Source organism: Bactrocera tryoni, chromosome 5 (genome assembly GCF_016617805.1).
Source record: "Bactrocera tryoni isolate S06 chromosome 5, CSIRO_BtryS06_freeze2, whole genome shotgun sequence".
NCBI classification, from domain to species: domain Eukaryota; kingdom Metazoa; phylum Arthropoda; class Insecta; order Diptera; family Tephritidae; genus Bactrocera; species Bactrocera tryoni.
The window spans coordinates 20,400,215-20,427,771 of NC_052503.1; the positions used below are offsets into that span (position 1 = coordinate 20,400,215).

The following is a 27,557-nucleotide window of genomic DNA, read 5'->3' on the forward strand; positions in this document are numbered from 1 at the left end:
AGGAAAATCCCGAAGCGGGAGCGCGGCTGTGGGCCGACGGGGGGGAATAGCAACAGTAACACAGTAATAAAAAACATAAAAGCAACAACAACAAGGCATTGCTAGAGCAGCCAGCAAATAGAAATGCCAAAACAAAAACAAAAATAAAGAAAACAACAATAAAAACAAAAGTAAAAAATAAAAAGCGAGAAGCGAAATAGTAAAAGAAAAAATATTAAAGGGAAAAGAGTAAAAAGTAAAAAATTCAAAGCGAAAAGCGTAAAAAGGAAGAAGTAAAAACGAACTAGGCGAATTTGTGGCAAATGAAACGGGCAAAACCGAGCGGCAGGCAGGCGTGAAATATAACGAGAAGAAAAACAGCAGCAACAGCGCAACTCGCTGGAAATATTAGCAACAACAACAAAAACAACAAATTGATGGAAAAAACCGAGAAAAATAAATAGGAATTTGAAAAACAACAACAACGCGAACGCGCAACGCCCGCAGCAAGCGTGGCACAGTAAATTGTAATGCGAATAAGAATTAAAGCAGAAGCAACAAAACAAGATAAAGAAGCGAGCAGCAGCAAAAATACGCGCACACACACATACATATACATAGGCATATGTGTAAATGTGTTAGTATATACATGTGTGTGTGTGCTTGTAGCGCTGCTGGCGTGCTTGTGCAGGAACGCCTTATGTGCTGCAAAGCAAAAAAACAACAACAATAACAACAACAACAAGGGTGCTAGGCTGACAGGCAAGCCAGCCATGAGTAGGGCACGAGTAGCGAGTGGCGGTGGGGGGGTGGCGCACTGCATTTCAGCTGGGCGAAAAGGCAGCAAGACGAAAAATCACAATAAAAGCGAGAAAACAGCAACAAAAACAACGCAAACGCACTTAACATAAATAACGCACACACAAACATAAATATCAGTAAGGGCATACAAGTGTGTATGTGTGTGTGCGTGCATTTGTTAAGGAGCCATATGAAGACAAACACTTTTTGCGAATAACGGCACAACGGTTGCATGTGTGTGTATGTGTGTGTGCTTGCGAAATAGGAGCAGCGGCGACAGCGGCCGCGCACACAGCAAGCAACTTATAACACACTTTTATGCCATTTGCCTACATTTAGGCGCTAGCGAGCACACGTGAAGCGCAAGCCAGAAAAAACATAGATATAAACATATATGCATGTATGTGTGTGTTTGTGACAATCATTTTGCATATGTTTGCGCGTGTGTTTATTGCAAGAGTCGCACACATATAAATATGTGTGTGTGTGAGCGCGTTTTTGCCGCTCTTACTGCCGTTTGTTTAATATTTGGTGCGCTTGTTGTTGCTTTGTTGCATACATTTAGCCGCGCTATTTTCGCAAATAAAATATAAATAAAGCTAAATGTGTGAGGTGCGAAAATAAGCGAAAGTTTGCAGGCGTGGAATATGTTGTTGTGGAAATGTTTGGTAGCAAATCATGAAAATAATGAAAACAATTTTTTTTGCAAGGAATAGCAGTCGAATGCTGATATAAAGCAAATATAGTGGGCGGATATGGAGCGTCTATGGGGTTTTCGAAAAGTTAACTCCACCACTGGCGGTTGTTTGTGGCAGTAAAAATGTTTGTGTTGAGGTTGTTTTCTTGTGAAAATTTAGTGAAAGTCGAAAAAGCAGTGAAAAAGTTTGCAATCAAATTTTAAACATTTTTTGAAAATCGAAAAAAATTTCGGAATCAAATTTTAATAATTTCTTTAGAATTGAAAAAAGTTTGGAATAAAATTTTAAAAAGTTTTCGAACATCGAAAAAAGTTTCTGAATCAAATTTTAATAATTTTTTTAGAATTGAAAAAGTTTGGAATAAAATTTTAAAAAGTTTTTGCACATCGAAAAAAGTTTCAGAATCAAATTTTAATAATTTTTTTAGAATTGAAAAAAGTTTGGAATAAAATTTTAAAAAGTTTTTGAAGTTCGAAAAAAGTTTCAGAATCAAATTTTAATAATTTTTTTGAGAATTGAAAAATAAATCGATTTAAAAGTTTTAATCTTGTTTTAATTGAAAAATACGCTTAAATAATATTCTGATTTTATAATAAGAAAAATTATAAATGAATGAGCTAAAACTGACTACTCTAAGCCTTGAAAGGAGAAAAACAAAAAAAATGTTTTTCCAAATATAAATATATTATTTTTAATTAATTATATAGGCAAGATAAAAATGATAATAAAAAGTTTAAAAAATCAAAATAAGTTTTACCTTCAATGAAATTTTGGTCAAATTCGAACAGAAAAACTTTAAGTAAACAAATAGAAAAAAGGATACAAGTTTTTAACTTAAAATTTAAAAGTGGCTTTATAAAGATAGTTAAAATTTTATAGAAATATGAAAAAAAAAAAAATTTGTTTCGTTTCAATTAAATTTGGCCTGACCGCTTAAAGCTTTGGAGAAGGAATTTTGAGTAAAAAACGAGCAAAATTGAGTGTTAAAATATTGAATCGAAATTTATGTAGTTTCTTTATTGATTCATGAAAATAAAAAAAAAAATTTATCAAGGAAAATATTGAAAAATTCAATAAACCGAAATTAATTTTTGTCCTTAATTAATTTTTTTTTAATTTTTCTCACCAAAAGCAAGCACTTTAATAAACCTTGAAATGTATTAGAATATTACGACAAATGTTTTCTTCTTAGTTTCCAAAAAATTTTCGGTCTTAGAAATTAAATGAAAGTTTTGCGCTTATTCTTCTGAAAAATATTTCTAAAAATAATGTTTGAAGCTCCAACTTCTTTGTTGAGAAAATAAAATAATTAAAATTAAATGAAAATGAAAAAAATATTATTGTGCTTAGATAAATGTCTCATATTAATGCCACACAACAAATAAATTATTAATATTGTGCTCAAAAATTAATGTTTGATCATTTGAGCATAGTTTTTCAGAAGCTTTGAATTACTTTATAAACAAATATTTAATATAAAGTTTAAGGTTTTGCTTAAAAATTTACGGAAAATTTTCTCATAATATTTTCTTCTAATACTTGAAACCTACTACAAAAAGCAGTTAATGTGTTAAAAAAAACAAACTTTTTTCATATTTTTTGTTCACTTTTTTTAAAATTTTTTTCGAAATTTTTTTGAAAATGGTTTTTTTTGAACTTTTTTTTTTTTAAATCGAAAAAGGGAATAAAAAATAAATAATTTGCTACAACAATTATGGCTGAAGGCTTCAGCAGTATTTTTCGGAAGGCATCTGTTTGCTGACAAAGTTTTCCTTAACGCTCAGGTTTCTTAATCATCTTTGCTACATTTTATAAAGAAAAACTTCCGTCTACGAAAATTACTAATACTTGCAAATCCAATACAAAAGGCAATTAATGTGTTTAAAATTTTCGCCGAAAAAACATAAAATTTCCACCAAAAAGATATAACAAAAATATTATTAAGCATGCGAATGCAATAGTAATAGCAATCTATAAAAAAGCTCAAAAGGGACTCCACCAAACGCAATTTATAAATAAAATTGCAAAATTTTACGAATTATATTTGCATATCGCCCAAAGTAAAATGATTCTTTTCAGTCGCCAAAGAGATATTTTCAGCCCAAAAACCAATTACAATAATAAAAAACAGCAAACAACAAGCAAAAGACCTTAAAAAAGCAAAAAGAACCGAAAACAACAAAAAACCTTAAGGAAACAAAAACTGAAAACAACAACAACAATAAAAAATCAGCAACGCACAACAAAGCCTAGTCGCCTTGCTGCTGCAACGGCAACGGCAACCTTTTCTGCAGCTGCAATTGCACGCTGCTTCCTTCCTTGCTGGCCGAGCGGCAGCAGCGTCATCAGCTACGTCATGCATACAAGGATATTATAAACGTCACAGCCTTCATGTTTTCATGTCGTGCACATGCGATTATATCTACATGCACACACACACACCCGCACACATTTGCATTTTTGCAACGCTTGACTGCCGCTCTGTTTCGTATGCGTGTGCTTGTGTCGGTGCCTGTGTATTTGTGCAATTTCGTGAATTTATCTGTACTTGTATTGGTTATGGATTTCAATGCTGCTTTTTCGGTTGTTGTTGTTTTTTATTATGCACACACGTTGCTCCAAAGTACTACAATTTGATTAGAATTCGTTGGTTGACGAAGTTGGTGGCATGAATTTATAGCTTGTTTACCGTTAATGGACAGTTTTGCTATGCGAAAAGTTTATAATTTTGATTGAGAGCTGCTTAAAGTATTCAAAATATTCAAAACATGGGTTGAGCATGGGTTTTTAAATAATATTTGTCTGAGGTGTGATAAGGGATTTTTGAAGCTTTTCTGGCTAGGCCTTCAGTGGAAAAATACAACTATTACAAATTATTGTTTTTGTAGTGCGTAAAGAATAGATTTTGGTAATTATTCTGCGTATCGTGTTTTTTCATAAAAATGGGACAGCCAGGCCAAAGATGATACTGAAATTTATTCGAAATTAAAAAATTAATAAAAGTGTAAATATTACAATGTAAAAGAAAACAAAAGAAATCAACCGATTTCATAAATACTACGAACAGAATAAAATTAACTATAAATAATTAAAATAAATTGTAATTAAAAAACAATTAAATTGTTTAATTAAATTAAAATTGAGTAAACATTAACTATATAATTAAATAATTTTTAAATACGACTGCAAAGAAAAAATAAATTTAATTAAAAGTAGGTAATACAACTCTAAACCAAAAATTTAAATAATTAATTTATTAAAAATGAAGTCAAATTTAATTGTTCAATTAAATACTTTCACAAACAAAAATAAAACAAATTAAAGCTTAATAATATAATTTAATTTTTTCTTCAAAACTAAACTGTTTAATTAATTACAAATTAAGTAAATTTTAAATTTTTAATTAAATACTTTATAAATACTTCAACAAATGTAAATAAAATAAACTAAGATTTAATAACACAACAAACCTAATTGTTTAATTAGAAATTAATACAATTTTAATAATTAAATCAAATACTATTTAATAACAAATAGCAACAATTAAAATTTTTAATAATAATAATTAATAATAATTTACAACAATTAAATTAATTAGGTAATATAATTATAAACCTAAATTTTACCTAATTAATTAATTAAAAATTAAAAAAAACAATAATTAAATTAAGTAATAATTAATTAAATAATAATAAATAAAAAAAATTAAAGTAATTAGGTGGTATAATTTTAAACCATAACTTCACCTATTTAATAAATTTCAAATTAAGTCAAATTGAAATGTTTAATTAAAGACTTTATTAATAATTCAACAAAAAGAAATAAAACAAAATATTTTATTTTCTAAAAACGAACCTAATTAATTAAAAAAAAATTAAGAAAATTCGAATAATTAAATAAAATAATTAATTAGTTAATAATAAGTAACAACAATTAAATTCTTCAACAGAATTCAAAAAATAAATTCAGCTTATATTTCGACCTAAACAATTGTGAGTAAAATAAATGCGAAAAAATTAAAATACAAAATCAAAATAAAATGAAATGAAATTAGTAGAGATTACAAATCCGGTTATTACCAAAAATATATGAAAAATATAATTCTTATGAGAGTGAAAAAATATGAAATAAATAGTTAGTTTGCGTCATACATGCCTACATTAAATAAAAATCCCGTAAACTGAAGAAGATGTTTTTTAAACTTAATTAAATCAAATAAGTCGCAAAGCTCAAATTTCGTAAATACATTTTTTTCACGATTTTTCCAATTATTATATTTACATATCAGAAATCATTGCTGCTGTTTTTAATTTAAGTGCAGTATTTTCCACTGTGAGATTACCTGCAAGTGTGGTTTTGGCTTTTCCCTTATACATGAAAACCGAGGGCAGTGTCTTCTATACATCCTGCACACTTTGGATAATATAAACTGAAGCCATGGCGATATTAGGTAGTGTCTAAAGCACCCATGGCCACTGGTCAGGTGGAAATAGAAGTATTCATGCTGTCTATCTATCCACGAATGTATGTCCGGAATCAGTATGTGGGTCCACCATCCTTTACTTGAAGTTGCTGCCACATTGTGATGATTTTGGCATTTTTTACATGTCACATTTTCTAAGGGTTCCTTGAGTTAGAGTCTTGAGTCCACTATTGTACCAAGGGACTTCAACTGTGGCTGTGAAATAATCGCACATTCTGCGATATCTTTCTTTCAATTTTCCTGGAGCTTATAAGCAGGACTTCTGCTGTCTGCTTAGCCAGCTCTAAACTCATGGTAGCAAACCATCGGCGCAAACCATTTGTGCTAAAACTACGCGGCTCGTCACGCTGTTGATTTATATATAAATATCAAATAAGACAAAGTTAATACAAAAACAAAGAAAATTGTATTAAATGAACAACCCATGCCAAGAAATAAAATTTTAGATTTTGTAAACTCATATAATTATGAAATAAAGCCAAAAGAAGAAATTAAAATTGATAAATAAAACAAACCAACTAATATAAATTATTTAGTCAGGTTCAATTGAATTGGCATCTAGAGCCAATCCAACGCAACTTTTGCCAAATTAAGAAGATTTTTGTGGTTGGCTTAATAGAAAATTAATCAAGCCAAAGTAATTGAAAATTAATTGAAAACAAATTATGTGATGTATATTATGAAATATAAAATTGAATAATATGATAGTTAAGCCCAATCGATGCAATACAAATTGAGCGAAATCAACTAATTGAAATAGATATATATAATTCTATATAAAAAGCTGATTATACATATAATAGAAAGAAAAGAAATTGAATTTAATTATCTTCATATAAAATATATGAGTTCAACTTCAAATTGTGTAAAATGAAGGAAAATAAGTGAAATTGAATTAATGAAGAGAAACTTAGTTGAACGAAAATAATTAGAAAGACTAAATATTTTCATGCTTTACAAAATCAAACTCAAGTATAAGAAAATATTCAAAAATGGGGATAAAATTTTTGAGTTCATTTTCTAATCAGTCGAAAAGTTTCTAGCTTACCATAGTAAAACACATTTTTTTAGGCGAAATTTCTTTTTTATTTATCCAATATATTGGGTAGTCGAAAAATTTTTTTTGTATTTCTTATCAAACTTCAGCTTATTTTTTTTATACTTTTTTCCGCTTAAGACATTATTCTTTCCCAACACTAAATGGTATGACACAATGAAATTGGTAGCACTAGAGATATACGACTGCAACGACATCTATTGACAAAATACGAAAAGACTTTTTCGACTACTCAATAGTTCCTTAAAAGGGTAATACACTGATTATAGCGACCCTTCAAATTTACGATACCATTTTAGTAGTACGATTGGTTGTTTGCTTCAAAATAGACCTTAGTTTCGACGATCACCTGTTCATTCGACGAAAAATTTCTCTTCAGCGAGCATTCTTTAGAGATCTGAGAACAAAAAATATTCACTGGTGCCGAGACCAGGAAATACCATGTATTCGCAAGCATTTTGAAGCCAACTTCATAGATTTTTGTCATTGCTTTCACAAACTTTTGACACGGTGCAATGCCTTGGTGAAACAGCACTTTCTTTTCTTCCAATGCGGCCGTTTTTGGGCGATTTTGTCCTTCATACGTTCCAATAACGTTATATTCGCGGTTTATAGTCCTTCCTTTTTCTAAAGTACTCAAAAAAACTTATTCTATGCACATCCCAAAATGCATATGCCATAAACTTGCCAGCTGACTCTTGTGTTTTTCCACGCTTTGGAGCTGGTTCTTGGTTTGCAGTCCACTGGAATGACTGTCAATTGTACTTCAGAGTGAAATGATGGAGCCAAGTTTTATCCGTTGTCACATATCAACGCAAAAAGTGCGCTTTATTTCGCTTGAAGATCTCCAAACACTGTTCTGAATCATCAACTCATCGCTGTTTTGGGTCAAAAGTGAGCTTTCGCGGCACCCAGTTAGCACAGAGCTTTCTCATAACCAAATATTCCTTAATGAATTTATATAACACATGTTCAGTTCCTTAGAGTGCCTGTCATCTCGAACAACTTTACTTTACGGGCATCTAAAATTATTTTGTGGACTTTTTTGCTGTTTTCGTCGGTAACAACCTCTTTTGGGCGTTCACTGCGTTCACCGTCTTCGATTCACCATGTCTAAACTTAGCATATTTGATGATTAATTTTTTTGGAACAGTGTCTAAGCACTCCTCATCAAGCCAAGTTTTTGCTTCAGCTGTATTTTTTACCTTCAAAATGAGCTATCAATACGCGAACTTCGTTTTCATCCATATTTTCACAATAACAAAAGTGGCTTCACTCAAAATGGTATAATTCACAAACTAAAGATCCGACAGTTGTCAAATTTATGCACGTTCCTTTTGAAGCTTAGGTCTAACTAAAATCATATGTAGTTTATTCCACTGCCGCCATCTATTTGTCAGGCCGGAGACTGTTACAAAGTGCGCTTTCAAACAAAAAAACATTTCTTTAAAAAGCCTAAACTTTATTGTCGTTTTCAAATATCTAAATGGCAACGGTTAGTTTAATTTGCAAGTAAAACTAAAAAATTTCAATATTTTCATCGCCTGGCAAACATAAATATTTGTAACTTCATATTTTTTCCAGCAACTGATCGGTCATTAATTCAAGTTGAGTGATTGCTGAATGTAAACCGACTTGCTGCTAACTTATTTGTCATTAATTGCTGGCATTTTGTGATTTATATGGCATACAAATGTACATGTGTATATGTATGTGTGTGTAGCATGTGATAGTTGTCAACGCTTAAACGTTATATGTGAGAGAACGCATGAATTGACAACCACATGTGTGTTTTTAGTAATATATATGCATATATTCTAGCGCTGAATGCGAGTTTGCTTATGTGTGTGTGGTAGTGCACAAGCATTTCCACATATAAGAACGTACGCAATGTGCACTTGTATTAGCAATATGTCAGTGGGCATTTATTTGTTTGTTTGCAAACAAGGCTTGCTTCCTTTTTCCACTTCCTTTTCGCAGCACTAAATTTGCAACAATGCACAGCCCACAACAACAACGCCTCAACGGGCCACCGGCAGCGCCACCAACGCCTAGTCGCTGTTTGGCAGCCAAACCGAAAGCACACACACACACATACACATAAATTATGATATAAATATGAGTGCGTTTGTGTGTGAGGCAACCAACAGCGACGACCATCAACTGGCCGCACAAACAACAACAACTTCGACAATCATTGACGATGTCCTTGCGCCAAAAACGTAAATGCAAAATAGAGAAGGTTTTTGCCTTCAATTTTCTGCTTTTAATTTTTATTGTTTTTTTTGTTGCCTTTTTATTTAAGTTTTTCCTCATTTTTTTTTGTTTGTTTTTTTTTTTTTGCGCTTCTCCACCTTTTATTATTACTTTTTTAACATGCTGTACACTTTACAGTGCGCACACACACACACACATATACATGCGTTGAAATTATAGCATACATGGGTGTGTGTTGTGTTGTTGTTTTTGTTGTTTTTCGCCAGCTATTGCACGCATGCAAAGAATGTGTTATAAGGCCTCGCAGCGGATGTCCTTCACCGTTTCATATCGGCAACCAAGCAAACAAGCATACACACTGGCGCACGGACGTGTTTGTTGCGTTCAGCGTTGTTGGCTTGTTGGCTTGTTAGCTTGGGCTAGTTGCATGCGAAAGCGATATATAAAATGAAAATACATGCGCGCGTGTATGTGTGTGTGTGCTTGCGCATATTGTTTGGTATTTTTCGCATATCTCCGCTCGTGCAATTTGAACTTTTTTCCTTCCTGCGTATGTGCAGTATTTTTCACGCGTGCTCATACAAATTTGAATGCCATCCGCTGATACACTTGCATGTCATTTACTGTTTTTAAGATTTTTAAGCTTAAGCTGTTAAATTCTAAGAAAATAGTTGGAGGTAAAACCAATGTGTAGACTAAACATTCACAGTCTTGCATATATTTATATACTCAAGGTTTTCTTTAAGGCTTGGAATAAATTGTTCGGTGCTACTTTTCATTGAAAGTTGGTGCTTTAGGCTGCAAGTGACATTTGGCGCAAAATGGTTTTTTTGTGTTTTTTTTGAAATGAATTGTTAAAGTGTAGTGAGTATCTGGTCGAGTTGTCGTTGATAATGCCACGTATACACTATTATTCCCACTCCTGTTCATTTTACCATTCATTATTCAATAGCTTTAGTTTTTCTATTCTTACCCCATAAATCTGATTCTAAAGTTCCTGTTCTAAATCGTAATATTGATAAAAATCCTGTAAATCCTGTGTAAAAATTAGATACTCACGGCATGATATCTTGCATATATCGTTGGCCCCTACTATTTGTTAAGGTTTAGTAGTTAAAAAAGTGATTTGTAAGGAAGTGAAGAAATTTCTCTTTGTTCGGCAACAATACTGAAAAGCTAGATGCTGGCATTTAAGATTGTGAGATTGAGAAAAAACACTCCAATCGTTGTTGGGCACAGCAGGCCTTTACGACAGTTGGTACAGTAATTTGATGTTCTGGCGGTCCAAAAGTCTTCTAGTGTTGATAAAAACTATCTAAAACACGACTTTCTGGTTTGTGATTTCTACCAATTTCTCCGAAGGACTGCGGTAAAAAATGGGTTTATAAGTGTCAGCACGCTCATCTTCCTTTGGTGTTAACAACGCTGCTCGAATCAAAGACTTTTTTGAGTATCTCCAAATATCTGTGAGTTATTTGGCAAGCCATGTTCTCCAACTATGAACACAAACTGAAACAGACCAAATAGAAAAGTCCACGGACTACTCCAATTATGCACCAATTACAGCGACCCTCGAAACTTACGACGTCATTTTGTTAGTAAAATTTGTCCTTTGCATCAAAAAAGGTCTCGCTTTCGGCGATCACCTCGCCATTCGACGAAAATCTCTTGCCAGTAAACATTCTTTTGAGATCTGAGGACAGACCAGATCTGCAGAATACGCTAGATCCAGAAACAATTGATATATGAAATAGATTTTTGCCATCGGTTTCACTAACTTGAGACACGGTGCCTTGTCGTGGTGAAACAGCACTTCTATTTCTTTCAAATGCGGCCGTTTTTTGGTGATTTCGTCCTTCAAACAATTTAATAACGCAATAGGCGCTGTTGAGGTTATTTCCTTTTTGAAGGTAGTAAAAAAATAATATTCCAAAATATAGACGTCAAAACCTTGCCTGCCCACTTTTTTCAATGCTTTAGAGCGGACTGTCTATTGGACATCGAAGTGAAAGAGCCAAGTTGAATACATTTTCACATACGAGGTATGGTTTATTTCGATTTAACATCTCCAAACACTGCTTCGAGTCATCATCGTTTTTTTTGGGCCAAAAGTGGGTGCCGCCCTTGGCACAGCTGCTATCTCATACCCAAATATTCGTAAACGATATGAAGTAAACATTCAGTTGATTATGATATTATATTGCCTGCTATTTTATACAACTTTTTGTTACGGTCATTGAAAATGATTTTGTAGACTTTTGTAATTATTTCGACGATAACAACCTCTTTTGGGCGTTGATAGCGTTGACCGTATTCGGTGCTCATTTTACGTCGTCTAAACTTAGCCTTCTAATCCACGATGTTTGATTTTCCTGGTTCAGTGCATAGAAACTCTTCATAAAGACAAGTTTTCGTTTCAACTGTATTTTTTCCCTTCAAAAAGCAATATTTTATTAACAAACCGAATCAATTTTTTTCCATATTTTCACAATAACAAAAGTGGCTTCACTCAAAGTGAAATAACTCACAAACTAATGAGCTGACATCTGTAAAATTTACACACAAACCTCTTGAAGGCTAGAGCTAAAAGAAACTCAAGTGGTTATGATGCTAGTGGCGCCTTCTACGTGCCAGACCGGGGACTTTTCAATTGAGTTGTTATACCGGATATTTGTTCGAAATTTTGGTTATTAGGTTGAATTGAACAAACTCGACTACATTTCCAATAAAAAATGTTGCTCAACTATTTGTGAAGTATTTTGCATATTCAATTAGAACTCTTTGAAAGCTCTTAGCTAAGTTTTATTAGTTATGTATTGCCTATAATGTGATCTAGGCAATTTATGTCCAAAGTAATGGGACTTAAAACGAAATTTAATGCAAAGCAATGTGGCAAATTCTGCCGTTTGGTGAATTAATATCTAGAATATGCGTTAAAATATGCTATTTAATTTTGAAGTTTTTTCTAAAATGAATAATTTTTAAATGTTTGCATTTGAGCTAACTTTAGCCATAATATGGTGTGAAAAATAATAGTTTCTTTTTTTCATAAAATTTGGGTTTCATAGATGTAAATTTAGTTGGCCTAAAGGTAGGCTAAGTTACTAGTTTCTTAGAAGTAAATTGGCTTAGCCTAAAGATAGGCCAGGTAGGTAATTTCATGAAAGTAAATCTGGTTAGCCTAAAGGTAGGCTATTTTGGTAGTTTTTTCAGGAGTAAATTTATTTACCCTAGAGGTAGGCTAAGTTAATAGTTTCCTAGAAGTAAATTTGGTTAGCCTAAAGGTAAGCTAGGTTAGTAGTTTCATGTAAGAAAATTTGGTTAGCCTTTAGCTGGGCTGCGATAATTTTTTTTACTTCTACTACACTTATGGACCTCACACTAGATTTAGTTGGCTTTAATTGACTTTCATAACTGTTGACAGCTTTTATTGTAAAATATTAAATAATACGCCTTTGTTGTTGTTGTTTATTGAACACGTCGCTGCTGCTCACAGGCTTTGCCTATTATACTAGAATTTCTTCTATTCAACTACAGTTTGGTCCTTTGAACAATTTGAAGCTTTCAAATATGCGACCAGCGAAGTGTAAGACACACACACATAATAAATAATAAACGAAATAGCGTGTACTAGTGCGAATATGGCACTGAATACAGTTAATCAAAATTTTGCGAAATGTAGTTAGTGCAAAACAGTGAAGCGAAAATGTTTGGCTGACATGCAAAGTGATTGAAAATATTCAGGCATTACGAAAAAGCAATGAAATTTATGCAAAAATGTGCGAGAGCATAAATATATAGTAAATATAACGGAATATAACGGCAAGGTGCTACACATAGAATACAGTGATGGCCACGAGAACTGCGTGTGACTGCAATTTAAATTAGCAACGATTTAACGGTATATTTTAGTGAAAAATAAAACAAATATTTATTTAGTAAGCGTTAAGTGTATTATAGATAATAAACTGCATAGTCAAAGCGTTGTTTTGTGTTTTTGAATAATTCATTTAGCTATAAAGGGCAATTAAAAAACTAACGGTAATCAAAACTAGCGAGAAAGAAATAATTCAATAAAATAGCAAAAGCGTTCTTATTGGTGTCTATTAAGTGTTAAAATATTACAGTTAACTTATTAACGTATAATTATGCAAATATTATGCAAATAGTCAGTAAATATATAAATAAATGTTTATTTAGAAATGCAAAAAACAGTCGACAGCGCTGAACCATTATAATGGCAACAGCGAAAGTGAGCGAAAATAGTGAAAATAGTTTACAAAAACGTTTAAATAAGTGTTAGAAAAAATATTATTATATAAGTAGTTAAATATAGCTGACGCGCAAGTGCAAAAAATAGTAAAAAAATATTAAATTAAATAACAAAAAATTCAAATACAAAAAAGGTGCTAATTCAAAGTGTTTAAAAAATAACAATAAAAATAATAACAACAAAAATCTATAAATTCATGAAATCAAAAATATGAAAAATAAGCGTAGTGATTTTGTGGCTTTGCTTCAAAAATACACATTTAATTTTTTTTCCTACGAACGCCTATAATTTGCATTGATTAACGAGCGCGGTGCAACGCCGAGCACGCGCGACCAACTTTTGAGTCAGCGCTACCACGTCGTCAAAGGCGCGTCGTCAGTGGACAAGGCGCCATCATATCAGCTAAAAAGTAGCGTCACAAATTGCCGCGTAGCGACGCTGCGCTCAATGGGCGACGACGTTGGAACGCAAGCTTGACGCGCATACACAGTTTTTCAGTTAACACTAGTGCGATTAAGTAGTTAAATAGATTGATATTATTACATAATAAAAGCATATATAACTATATATAATTACAAAGAAATAAGCGCACATGGTGCTAGCAGAGAAAGCGCTGCGAAGAGCTTTTTAGAGTAAATTGCATAAACCCTAAATGTAGGCAACACAAAGTAACAAATAACGAAAATTCATACTTCATTTAAGTATTAAAGAAAAATACTTACAAAAACACAAGCGTTTACAATAATAACAAAAAGTATTCAAAAAGCAAATAACTTAAGCGCACAAGCTGGCAATGGCTGCAACGTAAACGTTTACAGCTGCAGGACACAACGCACATTGGCATGTTTTTGGTTGCACCACAAGCGCGCCACAAATTGCCAAACACAAAACCTATTAGAAAAATAAGCAAAGCCAGAAACCGCTGGAGTGTAGACATTTCGTGTCAATCAACCGAAGCTTACCACCCATCCCAACGGCAAGGACGCAGCCTTAACGCACAACCAACACACCAATTCCACAACTTGATTGAAGCCTGCGCACACGCGCGCTTAACGCCAACGCTCGCACAGCAATCACAAATCAACCGCGCGTCATTGCCGTCACACTACCACGCCAACGCACCATTTACCAGCGCCTCCGCCCAACCAACATTAGCTGCAGCGCTCTACCGTTTAAGGTGGCGCGACAGCAAATTCAACTGTAAAGCAACCGTAACCTATACCGCATTACCGCAAACCCAGCGGCGCGCGCCAGCAAACAGCAATCACAGTCGCGCCGCGCAGAAAAACGCAAGCCAACATACGCGTTTAATAGCACTTACTGAACGCGCTGCCATACGACAAACATACATAGAAACGCACAACACTACACTACGCCGCTGGACGTCACTGGACATACGCGGGGCACAAGACCGTCGACGTCGAGCCGCCTGTGCGTCGCCTGTGCTGAATAGCCGCTCATTCTGGCCGCCTCACATAACAGCGAAAGCGATAACAACAATTCTGTTAGCGGCAGTGGCAGCGATAAGAAGTCCTTCTCGTTGCATTGCTGTTGCGTGATAGTCGACATAACGCCAGTTTCACAGTCCGCGCGTTTGACATCGGCAACAACGGCCTCGGGAAGGGATGTAACCGCTGGCGGCAGCGGTGGTGGCGGTGGCGGCGGTGTACTCGGTGATGGTGTGTCACAGCTAGCGAGTAGTCTTTTCCGTTTTGGGAGCAAAAAACGCGGCGTCTGCATTTGTGATGCACAGTGTCGAATGCAGGCGCTGGAACAGGCACAATTGGGTCAGCTGGACCCGGCGCTTAAGACACATCATGGCTCATTGGATCGCCTCTTGCAGCAGCAGGAAAAACAGCTGCAATTAGCGCCACAACAACAACACCAACAACTACAACAACGACCAAGCGCCTCAGCCGTGCACTCGATGGGCGGCGTCATTGATGGTGGCGGCTCAGGCGCGCTGCTCGGCTCAGCCGATTCGGATGGTGACGGCGATGATGAGAAGGAGCCTGAGTTGCCGCCACGTCCACCATCGCGCATAAAATCACAAACACACGTGCGTCACATAAAGGAGGAATTCGACCGCGGCGTGGAAGTTGAGAAATTCTATCACCAAATCAATGGCGATATTTTTGAGATCACGCGGCGTGTGCGCGCACGTGATGAGGACACCATCGAACAGAAAGTGATCAAGCGTAAAGGTTCGGTGCGCCTACCACCAGAGCCACCACCACGACAAGCTTCGGCTGCGGCGTCAGCAGCAGCAGGAGCGCTCCCGCAGGTTTATCGCGCGCATGGGCACGGTCATGTGCATCAGCATCATGTGCACCGTCACGGCGCGGAGAGCGGCAAACCGCAGTTGCCACCACGCCGTCAGAAGAGCGCTGAGGAGGTGCCGGTCTCGAAGAGCACAACGCGCGCACCTGAAGAACTGGAATGGTTTGATCGTAAAGCGCAACAGAGACATTCGGCACGTTCGGCTGAAAGTGGTGCTGTGCGCGAAGAGACCATCGAGTGGTTGGCGCGTCAGAGAGGGCCGGTGCGTACGTCCTCTGGTCCTAGTGAGATTACCGTAATGAAGGATGAGGTGCCCGATTGGCTCTTAGAGCATTTGCCACGCAAACGTTCCATGGCCGAACGGCCAACTGAATCAAAGACGAGCGCTGCTTCCTATGCCAAGGCGCTGAAAGAGGAATTGGCTGAACTGTTGAAGAAGCCACTATCTAGACAGAGCTCTGCTCAACATAGCGAGTTTTCGTTGCTCAAAACCGACATTGTTGAGTGGCTAACGAAATTGCAGACTTCGTCACGCAGCTCGGCGCGCGAGGAAGCCCCGCCGCCGAAAACGCGTCGCGCGCATCATCGACGCAATGGCAGCGGTGATACGCAACGTTCGCATTCGCAGGAGGATGCCACTGTCGCACAACAGGCGGCGCGCAAGCGGCACTCGTTGGGTCACAGTGACCGCAGCGAGGAAGAGATGCTCGATTGGATTGCGTATCCGCTGAATCGGCTGCAATCGTTAGGCAAGCCACTGCAACTGCAACCGGTGCCGACGATGGACCGACGTCAGCCTTTCGTCGAGTTGCATCACAAGCCAGCAATACCGCCGCTGCAGTCACAGCTACACCAACAACAGCCTATATGTGCAGAACGCGAGCGGCGATCACATGAACGTTCGCGCGAACGTAAGCTGCGACATTCCGCTAGTGAAGTTGTGACTGCGCCCACCACCTCGGCCGCAGCGCAAAGCCAATTAGAGCGTTTGTATGCCAAACCGCACAAGGAACGTTATCAGTATGTGCCTAAGGATGCCAAGGATATAATGTTGCCTCCCAAGGAGAGCGCTATGACCACTGCCGCCACCAGCTCTACTGTACGCGAATCGAAGCGTGAACGTTCGCGTCGCCATCAGACACAACGTTCGGCCACCGTTTCGGACATGTCCGGTCATCACAACGGCGGCCTTAAACGCAAATCGTCATCGGCCGAACGTGCGCCGCGTTCGCCATCGCCTTGCAATGATCCCGCCTGTCGTTTGCTCCCCATTTGCACTGATCCCCACTGCCGTTTCCTCGAATGTCAAACAATAGAACGCGGCGCCGGCATGACAGTGACCACATCGGCGTCAACGATCAACCTCGCACGTCATCAACAAGTGGCGCGCGCACAAATGCACACAGTGCCTGCACACATAACGTCGGACGACACACCAACGCCGCCACCACCACCGCCTCCTACGTCACAGCAACAACAACAACAACAGATGCAACAATTCCAATCGGCACCACAGCGACGCCTCGTCATTTGCCACGAGTGTCGCTCGTGTGCGCCGTTACTCACCTGCCAGAATCGAAAATGCTTCAATGCCGCCAAATGCAACTCACTGCCCCGCAGCGCAGCGGATTTTAATCGACTGCGCACCACACTCGCTCAGCCGCCGACAACGCTCGACGACATCGAACCGGCGCCGGAGACGCCATCACCACAAATGCCCCGTCATCCCGGCATGCAATATCGCAGCAACTCTCAGCCGAATACGCTGCAACGTGGTGACTCAGCTGCCGCCTTATGGCAACAGGACGCCATGGGCGCGGTGGGGAGCGGTCCTATGCTGACTACCGGTATTGCAACGCATACTATTTTGTCGAGGTCGCAACCACCGCTGCCGCCTTCATCGCTACACATCACGCATGCGGCCAATGGTCGCCACTACTATAACGGTCGCAACGGTAACGGTATGTCACATTTAAATGGCACCAACGGCAAGCTTATGAAGTCCGCATCGGCGGCATCGTTAAATTCGCGTCGACGTCGTCACAAAACGGTGCATTTCGGTGAGAATTTACTACGCGAAGTCTGTCAAAATCGTAAACTAATCAAAACTGAACAAGTTCCGTCCGGTTCGGCGCCGATGAAGGCCAACATCCAGATGCTGTACAATTTCGTCGAGGGTGTGTTGAGCGCGTGGGTGGACGACGACGAGGAACAGGTGCGTTCCGGTGCCGAATCAGAGCCCGAACAGGGCACAATGGCATTGAAACCGATTTACCGTTGTAATCGACTGCGCTATCAGTGCATCAAACGTATCGTCGAGGAGGCGGCAGAGCTGCATGGCACGCTGAAGTTGGGCAATTCGCGTTATCGACACAGACATTGGCGCAGCACCGCCAAGCAATGCAACGAAATGTTTCTGCGAAAGGTAAGTTTTTAGAAATCAAATTGAAAAGGGTTGCCACATTTATCTAATTTAAAAAGTCTTATACATAAATTTAATAAATAGTACAATATTGATGTAAAAAACGCTTTTGGGTAAAATTTTTCACAAAAATATGTTTACAGAGTTGCCACCTGATTTTAAATTTAAAAAAATTAAAAAGCTTAAGTAACAATTTTTATATAAAATAAAGCTAAACATTTCGATATTACGAAAACTCTTCACATGAAGAAAAACTAATTGGATGGTTGCCACCTTCATAATTTTTTTTAGATTGTAAAAAATGCTGTTAATATGAGCATATTATATTTTTTTATATCAAATAACAACTACTTGAACTTACAAATAAGTGTTATTTAAAGAAAATATATCCGCGTGACCTTGCCACCTAATCGGAAATGCAAAAAAATTAAATTTAGGAAGTAAAGTTGTTCACGAAAGTTGGATTTTATTCATTATTATTAACTTTTGGCTTTGACATTTTTTATCGATAAATATATTTTTCACAATCGATTTCGATATCATATATTTCTTTCCTTAATTAGATTAATTTGTTACCATATATATTTTTGAGCGCGTACTTTAAACGAAGTTCTTACTGTTTTCTCAGAAATTTCAGAATATCTTTTAACTTTTTTCGATAACCAATTTTGATTATTTTACCTTTATTTGATATAATATATTTATGTACATACATACATATTTAAGACATTTCCTTTAAATTTTTAGTACAATTCCATAATTTATTTCGTTAATTGCAAATATCATATCGATATCGATGTTTTTTATTTCGATAAAATTATGAAAAAATATTATATTAGTTGTTACAATCCATATCGATAATTTGTGCATCGTTAAGTTCAGATTAAGCTAATCGATAAATTTTAATATATATATTCGATAAATATATAATAATTAAATTTAGCGATCATTTTTATGAACAATATCGAGTTTTTATTTCGATAAAGTTTTCAAAAATATTGCATGGATTGTTAAAAATCATATCGATAATCCGTATTTCGATAAGTTTATATTCAATTTATCGGTACATTTTAATAGATATTTGAATATTCGATAGCAGCAAACATCATATCGATAGTTTTTATTTTGATAAATATAAGCATAAAATTAGTCGATAATTTTTATCGACAAAATCGGTTTCTTATTTCGATAAAGTTATAAAGATTATATATGTATAATGTTAAAATTTCATCTATAATTTGTATTTCGATAAGTTAAAACTGAATTAATCGGAAAATTTTAATAGCTATTTTAATATTCTGCAGCTGCAAATTTATATCGATACTTTTTATTTCGATAAATATACAAGAATTAAATAATCGATAATTTTTATCGCCATTTTTATGAAACAAAAATCCATAAATATTGTTCTATGCAAACCCCTGTATCGATAAATTTCATTATATCGATAATTTTTTAAATTCTTTTATCGCTAATTCCTTAAACTAACCCTTACTAAACATTTTAAATCTTCTTTTCACTAACACTTCTTGTAATTAAAGTATCAATAATTTAATTTATCAGTGCGTACCACCGCTAATAAGGATTAGAAATACTACAGTGACAATATTTGCATATTTCCAATTACCAATTACAATATATTGCTTGTTGTTATTGTTATCTAGGCAAACATTTTCTGAGAAAAATCAAACATCGCAACGTCACCCGCAATGCACTCGAGCATCAAGCGTGATCGACTAAAAGATAATAAACATAAATAATTGCAAGTCGCATTAAATGCCTAATCCAAGCCTTTGTCCTCCAAAATGCTGGAAATTTATACTGTATGGCAAAACATTAGGTCTTTTGTGTTAACTCCATGAATCAAATGGCAGTTTTGCATACAAATATTCCACCGTTTGGCTTGAAATACAAATACAGCCGCATTAATCACTGCATACTTTATAATATTGTGTACATATGCATATTAGGGTGGTACTTGAAAATTAAAAACAAAAAAAAATTGTTTTTCTTCAGATTTTTTCCTACAAATTAATGTGCAATGAACAAAAACCTGTTGCAAATACATTTTGATTTCGATTGGAATATGTTAGGGTGTGGCACAGCGTCTTTAAAGTTTGGTCTAACTTCACTTTTTCAAATCGGCATCAAAATGTTAATGAAGTATTTTTGATTATAATATTCAGTGTAATTGCACGAGTTGATTTTAAGTACTTTAAAATTTTTTTTAAATATCAGTAACACCCTAATGTACTCATACATAAGCACAGCCGCTGTAATTGAAAAAGGCGCTATAATATCTATAGATACATATTTACAATGGGCAATGAAATATGCACACACACACATAAAAAATACGCGTGTGTGCATGTGTTAGTATTTGTGCTTGCCAACGCCATTATAATTCGCATAGAAATTACTTAATCCATGAAATGACATGACAGGCCGCAACAGCAGCGCACAGCATAAAACACTGAAGCAAATTCACAAAAACAAAGCTTAAGTAAAGCAACAAAAACAGAAAAAAAATTAAAATGGCAAACGCATGAGCAGCAACAATAAAGGGAAAATATACCGAAACAAAAAAAAAAAATCGCATGCGACATTTATTGTTGTCACATTGCTTTTATTCATATTTTAGCGTATTTCCGCTATGCCGACGCATTTGGGAATGTTGCTGCCATTGCCGCTGGCGTTTGGGGCTCTATTTTTCTAGCGCTGCCGTTCAATGTTCCGCTTGTATAATTCCGTGTTTGTGTGTGTGTGAGTGTAATGTGCGGTTGCAGGGATTTCAGGCAGCATTTTGAACAAGCTACAGTCGTTATATAAGTGGTGGCAACTATTCATTTAAATGGATGTGTATGTGTGCGCTTGTGTGTATGTATTTCCAAGCAAATCTTCCTTGTTTGTTGATTCGCTGGATTTTTTATGTAATGCATGTGATTTTATGGATTATGCAGCTCCCATTTGATATGATTCTATTTTGCGATTTTTTTCACTCATTGGATTACCGTTATTTGTGTTAATTCAAATACGTAATTTGTGAAATTATGCATGTGCTACATTAAAAAAATATTCATGCATACATGTATGTATGTAAGTATAAATCCAAGTGATTTTTCAATGGGCTTTTCGATCATCAAAATTTTTCAAATTTGAGTTTCAAGTATACCCAGGCCCTTCGCCAACTGGTCTTTCCAACGGAGTGAAGGTCGTCCTCTGCTTTCCTCGGTGGGTACTATGTCAAATACTATCAGAGCTTTAGTGTTTTCGTCTATTCGGACGACATGACCTAGCCAGCGCAGCCGCTGTCTCTTAATTCACGGTACTATGTCAATGTCGCCGTATATCTCATACAGCTCATCGTTCCACTGAATTCGATAATCGCCGTTGCCAATATGCAAAACATCTAGTAAAACGGAAATTAAGGAAATAAATTGAAAGAAATATTTAGAAGGAGTCTAACAGAGAAACTCGGTACTAAGATAACTTTGCCTCTAAACTCTAACTCTAGAATCCTTGCACACTTTGACTTCATTCCAAAATAATTGGATTACCAGGTCACCGAGACTAGCGCTGGCGATCGTTTCTTTGTTTGCAAACCTTCTAGAGAGGCATTGGAGGGAAAGACTCTTTGAAAAGGAATTTAAAAATGGATCAAAGCTTGCGAGGAGGGTTAGTGTAAGAGTACACTTTCCGAAACTATCCATCAGTTGCAGTTTCCAGTTTCCTGACGACTGCAATGTCTACCAAGCGGAGGTGAATACCATCTACTTAGAAAGCAGTATATCTATATATAGTGCATCTTGAACACAGCCTGCTATCCACTCATATAGTAGAGCAGTGATATTAGCCTTGAGGAGTTGACTGTGCGCTTAGGCATGGTGAAGGAATGTACACAATTCTTATCTACGTATCATCTGATTAGACTAGTTTGAAGCCGGATCATAGCAGTATTGCAGAAAACTGCAAGACTGATGCGCTTGTAGGACTGGTAAGACAGTCTCAATAACAGCGGAGTGGGAACGGGAAGGAGATCAGTTAACTTCTTACTGATTGTTAGTTTCTACTGGATTGTTGCAACTCAGAACCTCAGTTATCTTCTTACGGTTCACTACTGGATTGTTGGACCGCAGACCCGTTCAGCAAGCTTTGATCAACTACTAGCAACTGCGCTGTCAAAAGGTCTTACTGGCAACAAGGTAAATCGTAAAAGGTTTAATGAACTCATCATTTCCATTAAAGTCCACCTTTCAATGGTGTTAGGAGCTCTAACTGGAGACTGTTCGATATGGGTTCATGCGGTCAGCTTGAACGTTTTAGCGAATGTCAGCTGCTTCAGCTGTTTGAAAGAACTCAACACAAAACTTCCTCAGCAAATATACCGCCTTTGTCAGATCAAGGCAAAAACTTTTAAATTTCATACTTTTAGACATCCAAGTGAAATATCTAATCGCAGCAGTTTTTCATGTAGCTTGACAAAAGACTATACATAACAATCTAAGTACATATGTATATTTCATTTTCGAGATAATCTCATAATGCAAAATCATAGAATCTCTTGTCCGAAGAGCAAAAAACTCCCAACCAAGCACGTTGAATTTCTAAAGAGTCACTATCGAGTTGTGGTGTTAATCTGTCTAACAGCATAAAATTCCTCACGTATTGGTCATAGCTGAGCGCTTTTTGACGCTTAGTCTCTATAGACGGCTCAATAGTTTTCAGCACCGATTTGAATTAAAATTTTGGGGGAGCGCAGAGGAGCGGCTTACAATAGATTATTCCTCCCACTCCCACCAAACACATAGCATAATCTTCTTGACCGTTAATTCTCTCTTGGCCACCGTCTGCGCCGGCTCATCACCATTCGATCACAACCATTTTCAGTGGTCAGGATCAGTGGATTTACTTGAACATTAATTCAACGTGAGACCAGTGACCGTGAGCTTAGAATTTCAATTTAGGAATATAAAACAACTGCTCAGTTAGAAACTATTTTGAAGAACATGATAAAGTGAAATACAAACCTATACTCATTTATCGGCACTCCACTACTACCCATGCCTGAATAGCCAGCAGAAAGTTCGAACTGAAACCCCACTTACAAAGTCTAATTTCATGTTTTTCAATTTATGTATTACCGATAAATATCGGTTATTTAGTAAACTCGAGTTTATGGGAAGACCAACTCGAATTTTAAGAAAAATTTAAATCAAGTTTATGAAAAACTCAACTTGAGTTTATGTCAACAATAACTCGAGTGTATGTGAAACTCAACGGAGTTTAACTGCAGTCTATGGAAAACTTAACTTGAGCTTATGGAATACTCAACCCAAGTTTATGGAAAACTCAACTCGAGTTTAAGTAAATCTAAAACTTTAACCCTCATGTAATTAACTCAATTTCATAGAAAACTCAGCTCGAGTTTATGAGAAACTCAGCTCGAGTTTATGTCAAAAACAACTCGAGTTTACCTAAAACTCATCTCGAGTTTAGTTGAAAATTAACACGAGCTTACTTAAAACTTAACTTGAGTTTATGGTAAACTCAACTCAAATTTCTTATTAAGCTGTATAAGAAAATCTGCTTACAATGACTGTTATCTCAAAACCGCCAAATTGTGTGTAATTGCAGGGTTGTATTTGTATAAATACTAAAAGGAAGGGTATTTACTACTGCTGAAAAGACAATTTAACATTTTCCATAAAAAACTCGGTGTACAAATTGCCAGAACCGACGATGCCAAGTTTTAAGCATTGACGTAAAACTTTTCAGCGAACCAGGGTTGTATTTTCATAAACACAAAAAGTGGTATTTAAGAAAACTTAAGGAAAATTCACTTTTTGTAGGATAAGCTGGATGTTTGAGAGTAGTTTTCAAGGTTAAACACTACAATTTTTACTAAACTCTAGTGTTTATCATAGACGCCATAAAATCTTACTTAGCTTTTTTATGGATTTCTATTTTAGACTCTAAATTTTAATTGAAATCATACTCAAATAATTTTTAAATTTTATAAATTCAAATGATCTTAGACATACCTAAGCATAACTGCACCAAAATTTAGTTTCCAAGTTCTTGTGCTCCAAACTCTAAAACCACCACAAAAAAAAAACAATAATCCAGCAACGAACTTCAGCTCGAATTAAATAAACGGCAATAAGTTATGGCCATCACAGACTACGAGCGTTGCCAAAATTTGGCCACAAAACTAATCAAAATAATCACAGTTAAATGCAACATAAATCCTGCGAGTGGCTAAAACACAGACAGAGAAATGGTACACACTAGAAAGACGATGGTTGGTGGAGGAACGGAGAAGAGCCGAAAATTGAACAAAACAGCCACAAGCCAACGAAGCGCCAACTGGCCATAGTGAAGGGAAGGATAACTGTGAGATAATGGGAGAGAAAGAGGAGGAAGAGAACAGCGAGAGGCGGAGAGTGGACGGCGCATTTCGGCAAACATCTTATATTACAAGCTTTGCCTACTTCTAGGCGCACTTACCAGCATATGTTTCACACGCCAAGCAGGCGTTTTATGAAATTTCAAGTTTTTCGAGCAACTATTAAGCGCACATGCACACACATATGTGTGTAAATATTTATTGTACAAATAGCGCCACACACATACACACACGCGAATACTCAAATACATAAATAAGTGGGTGACAGCATAAGCGCTGTGAATGTGGTTGTGCTCTAATGACTTTTGGCAACATTGCGCCAAAGCGATCGGATTCAGCACAAAGTACAGCAATAAACACATACATACATACACATATATATACACAGCAAATGGATGAGTAACGCGTTCTCAAATTTCTACTTCTGCCCATCAGTCAGCGCATACATACACGGGCGTCGACGACGACGCGGCCAAAGAGGCCAAGTGAGGGCAATTTGGAAAGTTAAGTGCAACCACACCCGCTTTGGGGCATGAGCTCGAAACGCAGCTGCACACACACACACACACGCGCGCGCTTGTATATGCAATGATGTATCGCTTATATATATGTGTATGTGTGTGTGCGCGCGCCTGCCGCCCAGTCGCTTAACCTCAGCACGCTGTGCGGCTAAAATTTAAAACATTTCAGTCAAGATTTATGGTTTGCAGCATCTCAAGAGCAGAAGCTGTACTACAACAACGACAGCCGGAGAAACTTCAAGCCAGCACAACAACAGCAGCAGCAAGAAGCGCGTACGAAAATCACACAGCATCCTTGTAGCGGCGCAATTGTGTCATGCGGTGCGGCACGGCATGGCACGGCATGGCACGGCAACCGTTGTTGCAATGCAATTCTATGCTTTTCCGCCATTTTCCAAAGAAAATTGCACACTTTTGTTTCACTCGACGTCAAAGTGAGTGTATTCGCTACGCAACAACAACAACAGCGGCACTGGCGTTCGTGCGGTCGAAGAGAGTGCGCGCCACAAACGCGCTGAGGCCACCGGAAACCACAATAACGATTACGCTCGTCGCTGTCGCTGTCGCTATCGCTTATGCTGATGTTGTGGATGCGCCGCGCTATGCGCTGTGACGTTGGCGTTGCCGCTGGCTTTGGCTTTGGCTGCCTTTCAAATTGAAACTGATGGTTGGCGGCTGTTGGCGCGTCGCCGCGGCCAAATACAATGTGCATTTCGAATTGTTTCAAATGTCTTTAGAAATATTTCGAATGCATGGGAAATGGGTGTGTTCAAAAGAATAATGAAAAATGAGACGAGGCAAAAACGCCATCGTAATAATAGTGAAATTGTATATCGAACGCTTGCTGTCATGCAATGTGACACATAATGGCCATTGACGCCTTAAAGCGACACAATTATTTCTGGAGTGCTTGAAAATTGCTTGGCGTTTTGTGTTGTGGAGATTTAAAAATAATATTCTACAAAATTTCAAACATTCTTGAAATAGCTTGAATATTTTTCTACTTTTTGTCTCAAATGTTAGCATATACAGAAACAATTGAATATTTAGGCGAAAATTCATGCTAACTGGCTTTATATTCCCCTTCTTCAAGCCATTGATATGCAATATAAATTTCAATTCTCTAAAATTTAAAGCAAACTAAAATTAAAATTTCTTAAAAACAACAAAAAGATACAAAGTTTGGTTGCACTGATATTTAATTTCCCTAACAAATTCAAAAAATCCCACTCAAGAACTTGTTTTTGATTGGTCAGCTTGTATGACAGCTATATGTAATAGTAGTCTGATCTGAACCATTCTTTTAGAGATGGTAGCGATGCTTGAGATAATAATTTCTGCCAAATTACGACACGATGCCTTGTCAAATAAAAAAGTTCTCCATATAAGAACTCAAGTTTAATCACTCAGTTTGTATGGCAGCTATATGCTATAGTAGCTCGATCTGAACAAGTTATCAGGAAGTTGTAGCGTTGTCTTGGAAGATAATCTATGCCAATTTTCTTGAAGATATTTTGTCAAATAAAAAAGTTTTCCACACGAGGACTTGATTTCGATCTGTCGGTTTGTATGGCAACTCTATGCTATAGTGGTACGATCTTAATAAGATATTCGCAAATAATACCATTACTGTAGAAGATAATACATGCAAAATTTCGGAAAGATATCTTATCAAATGAAAAAGTTTTCCATACAAGAACTTGATTTGATAGAGTCAATTTGTATGGCAGCTATATCGTATAAATGCCTGATATCGGCAATTCCGATAAATGTTCTACTTCTTGCAAGGAAAATGACGTGTGCAAAGTTTCAGATCGGTAACTCAAAACCTAAGGGATTAATTCAGGTATCTTCAGGCAGCCTGAAGGACATGGCTAAAACGACTCAGCTCGTCATGCTTTTGTTATATCCACATCTTTATGTACATATATCCCATTCGAAATTAATAAAATAATAACTTAAGACACCAAAGTCTGAAAGCTGAAAGAAGGGATCCAATTTTGAATATAAATAGTTCCAAATTTGAAAAAAATATTTGTTTATAAAAATTTAGTTTTTGTTTGTAAAAAAGTCGAAAAAATTCAACGCTTACCTCATTGGAAAGCTGAGAAAAAGTCGTAAAGAATTGGTTGAATAGTTATTTTTATAATGAAATAAATACATTTCTTCGTATAAGCTAGTGTTTAAAAGTACTTTTTTCAAAAGTTGAAATTTCGAAAATACATAACTTCAAAATGTGTCATATTGAGCCGAAATAAAAATACATACATGCCCAATATTTTGCCTCAAAAACTCAGAAAAAAAATATTTTGTCAGAAAAAAATTTTTCAGTGTAAATTTTGGATGGTTTGGTCCATATATTGTCACCTATAAAGCAAGACTACGTATCATAAAAAAAATCGAAATTGAGTTTTTTATTG

The 27,557-nt window shown here is 36.4% G+C and overlaps 1 protein-coding gene and 1 long non-coding RNA gene across 2 annotated transcripts in view; both read left to right on the forward strand.

Moving 5' to 3' along the window:
* Window positions 1–201: 201 nt before the first annotated feature.
* Window positions 202–13,603, forward strand: LOC120777457. The gene is made up of 2 exons (XR_005705513.1): window positions 202–506; window positions 12,773–13,603. It is a non-coding gene; the product is annotated as an uncharacterized LOC120777457 (long non-coding RNA).
* A 1,647-nt stretch (window positions 13,604–15,250) lies between these two features.
* The window catches only part of LOC120777048 (protein still life, isoforms C/SIF type 2), a 334,899-nt gene continuing 322,592 nt past the window's right edge, over window positions 15,251–27,557 (forward strand). Inside the window, exon 1 of the mRNA XM_040108159.1 lies at window positions 15,251–18,213. Coding sequence (XP_039964093.1) covers window positions 15,268–18,213 — 2,946 coding nt within the window. The 5' untranslated portion in view covers window positions 15,251–15,267. The remainder of the gene's footprint in view (window positions 18,214–27,557) is intronic.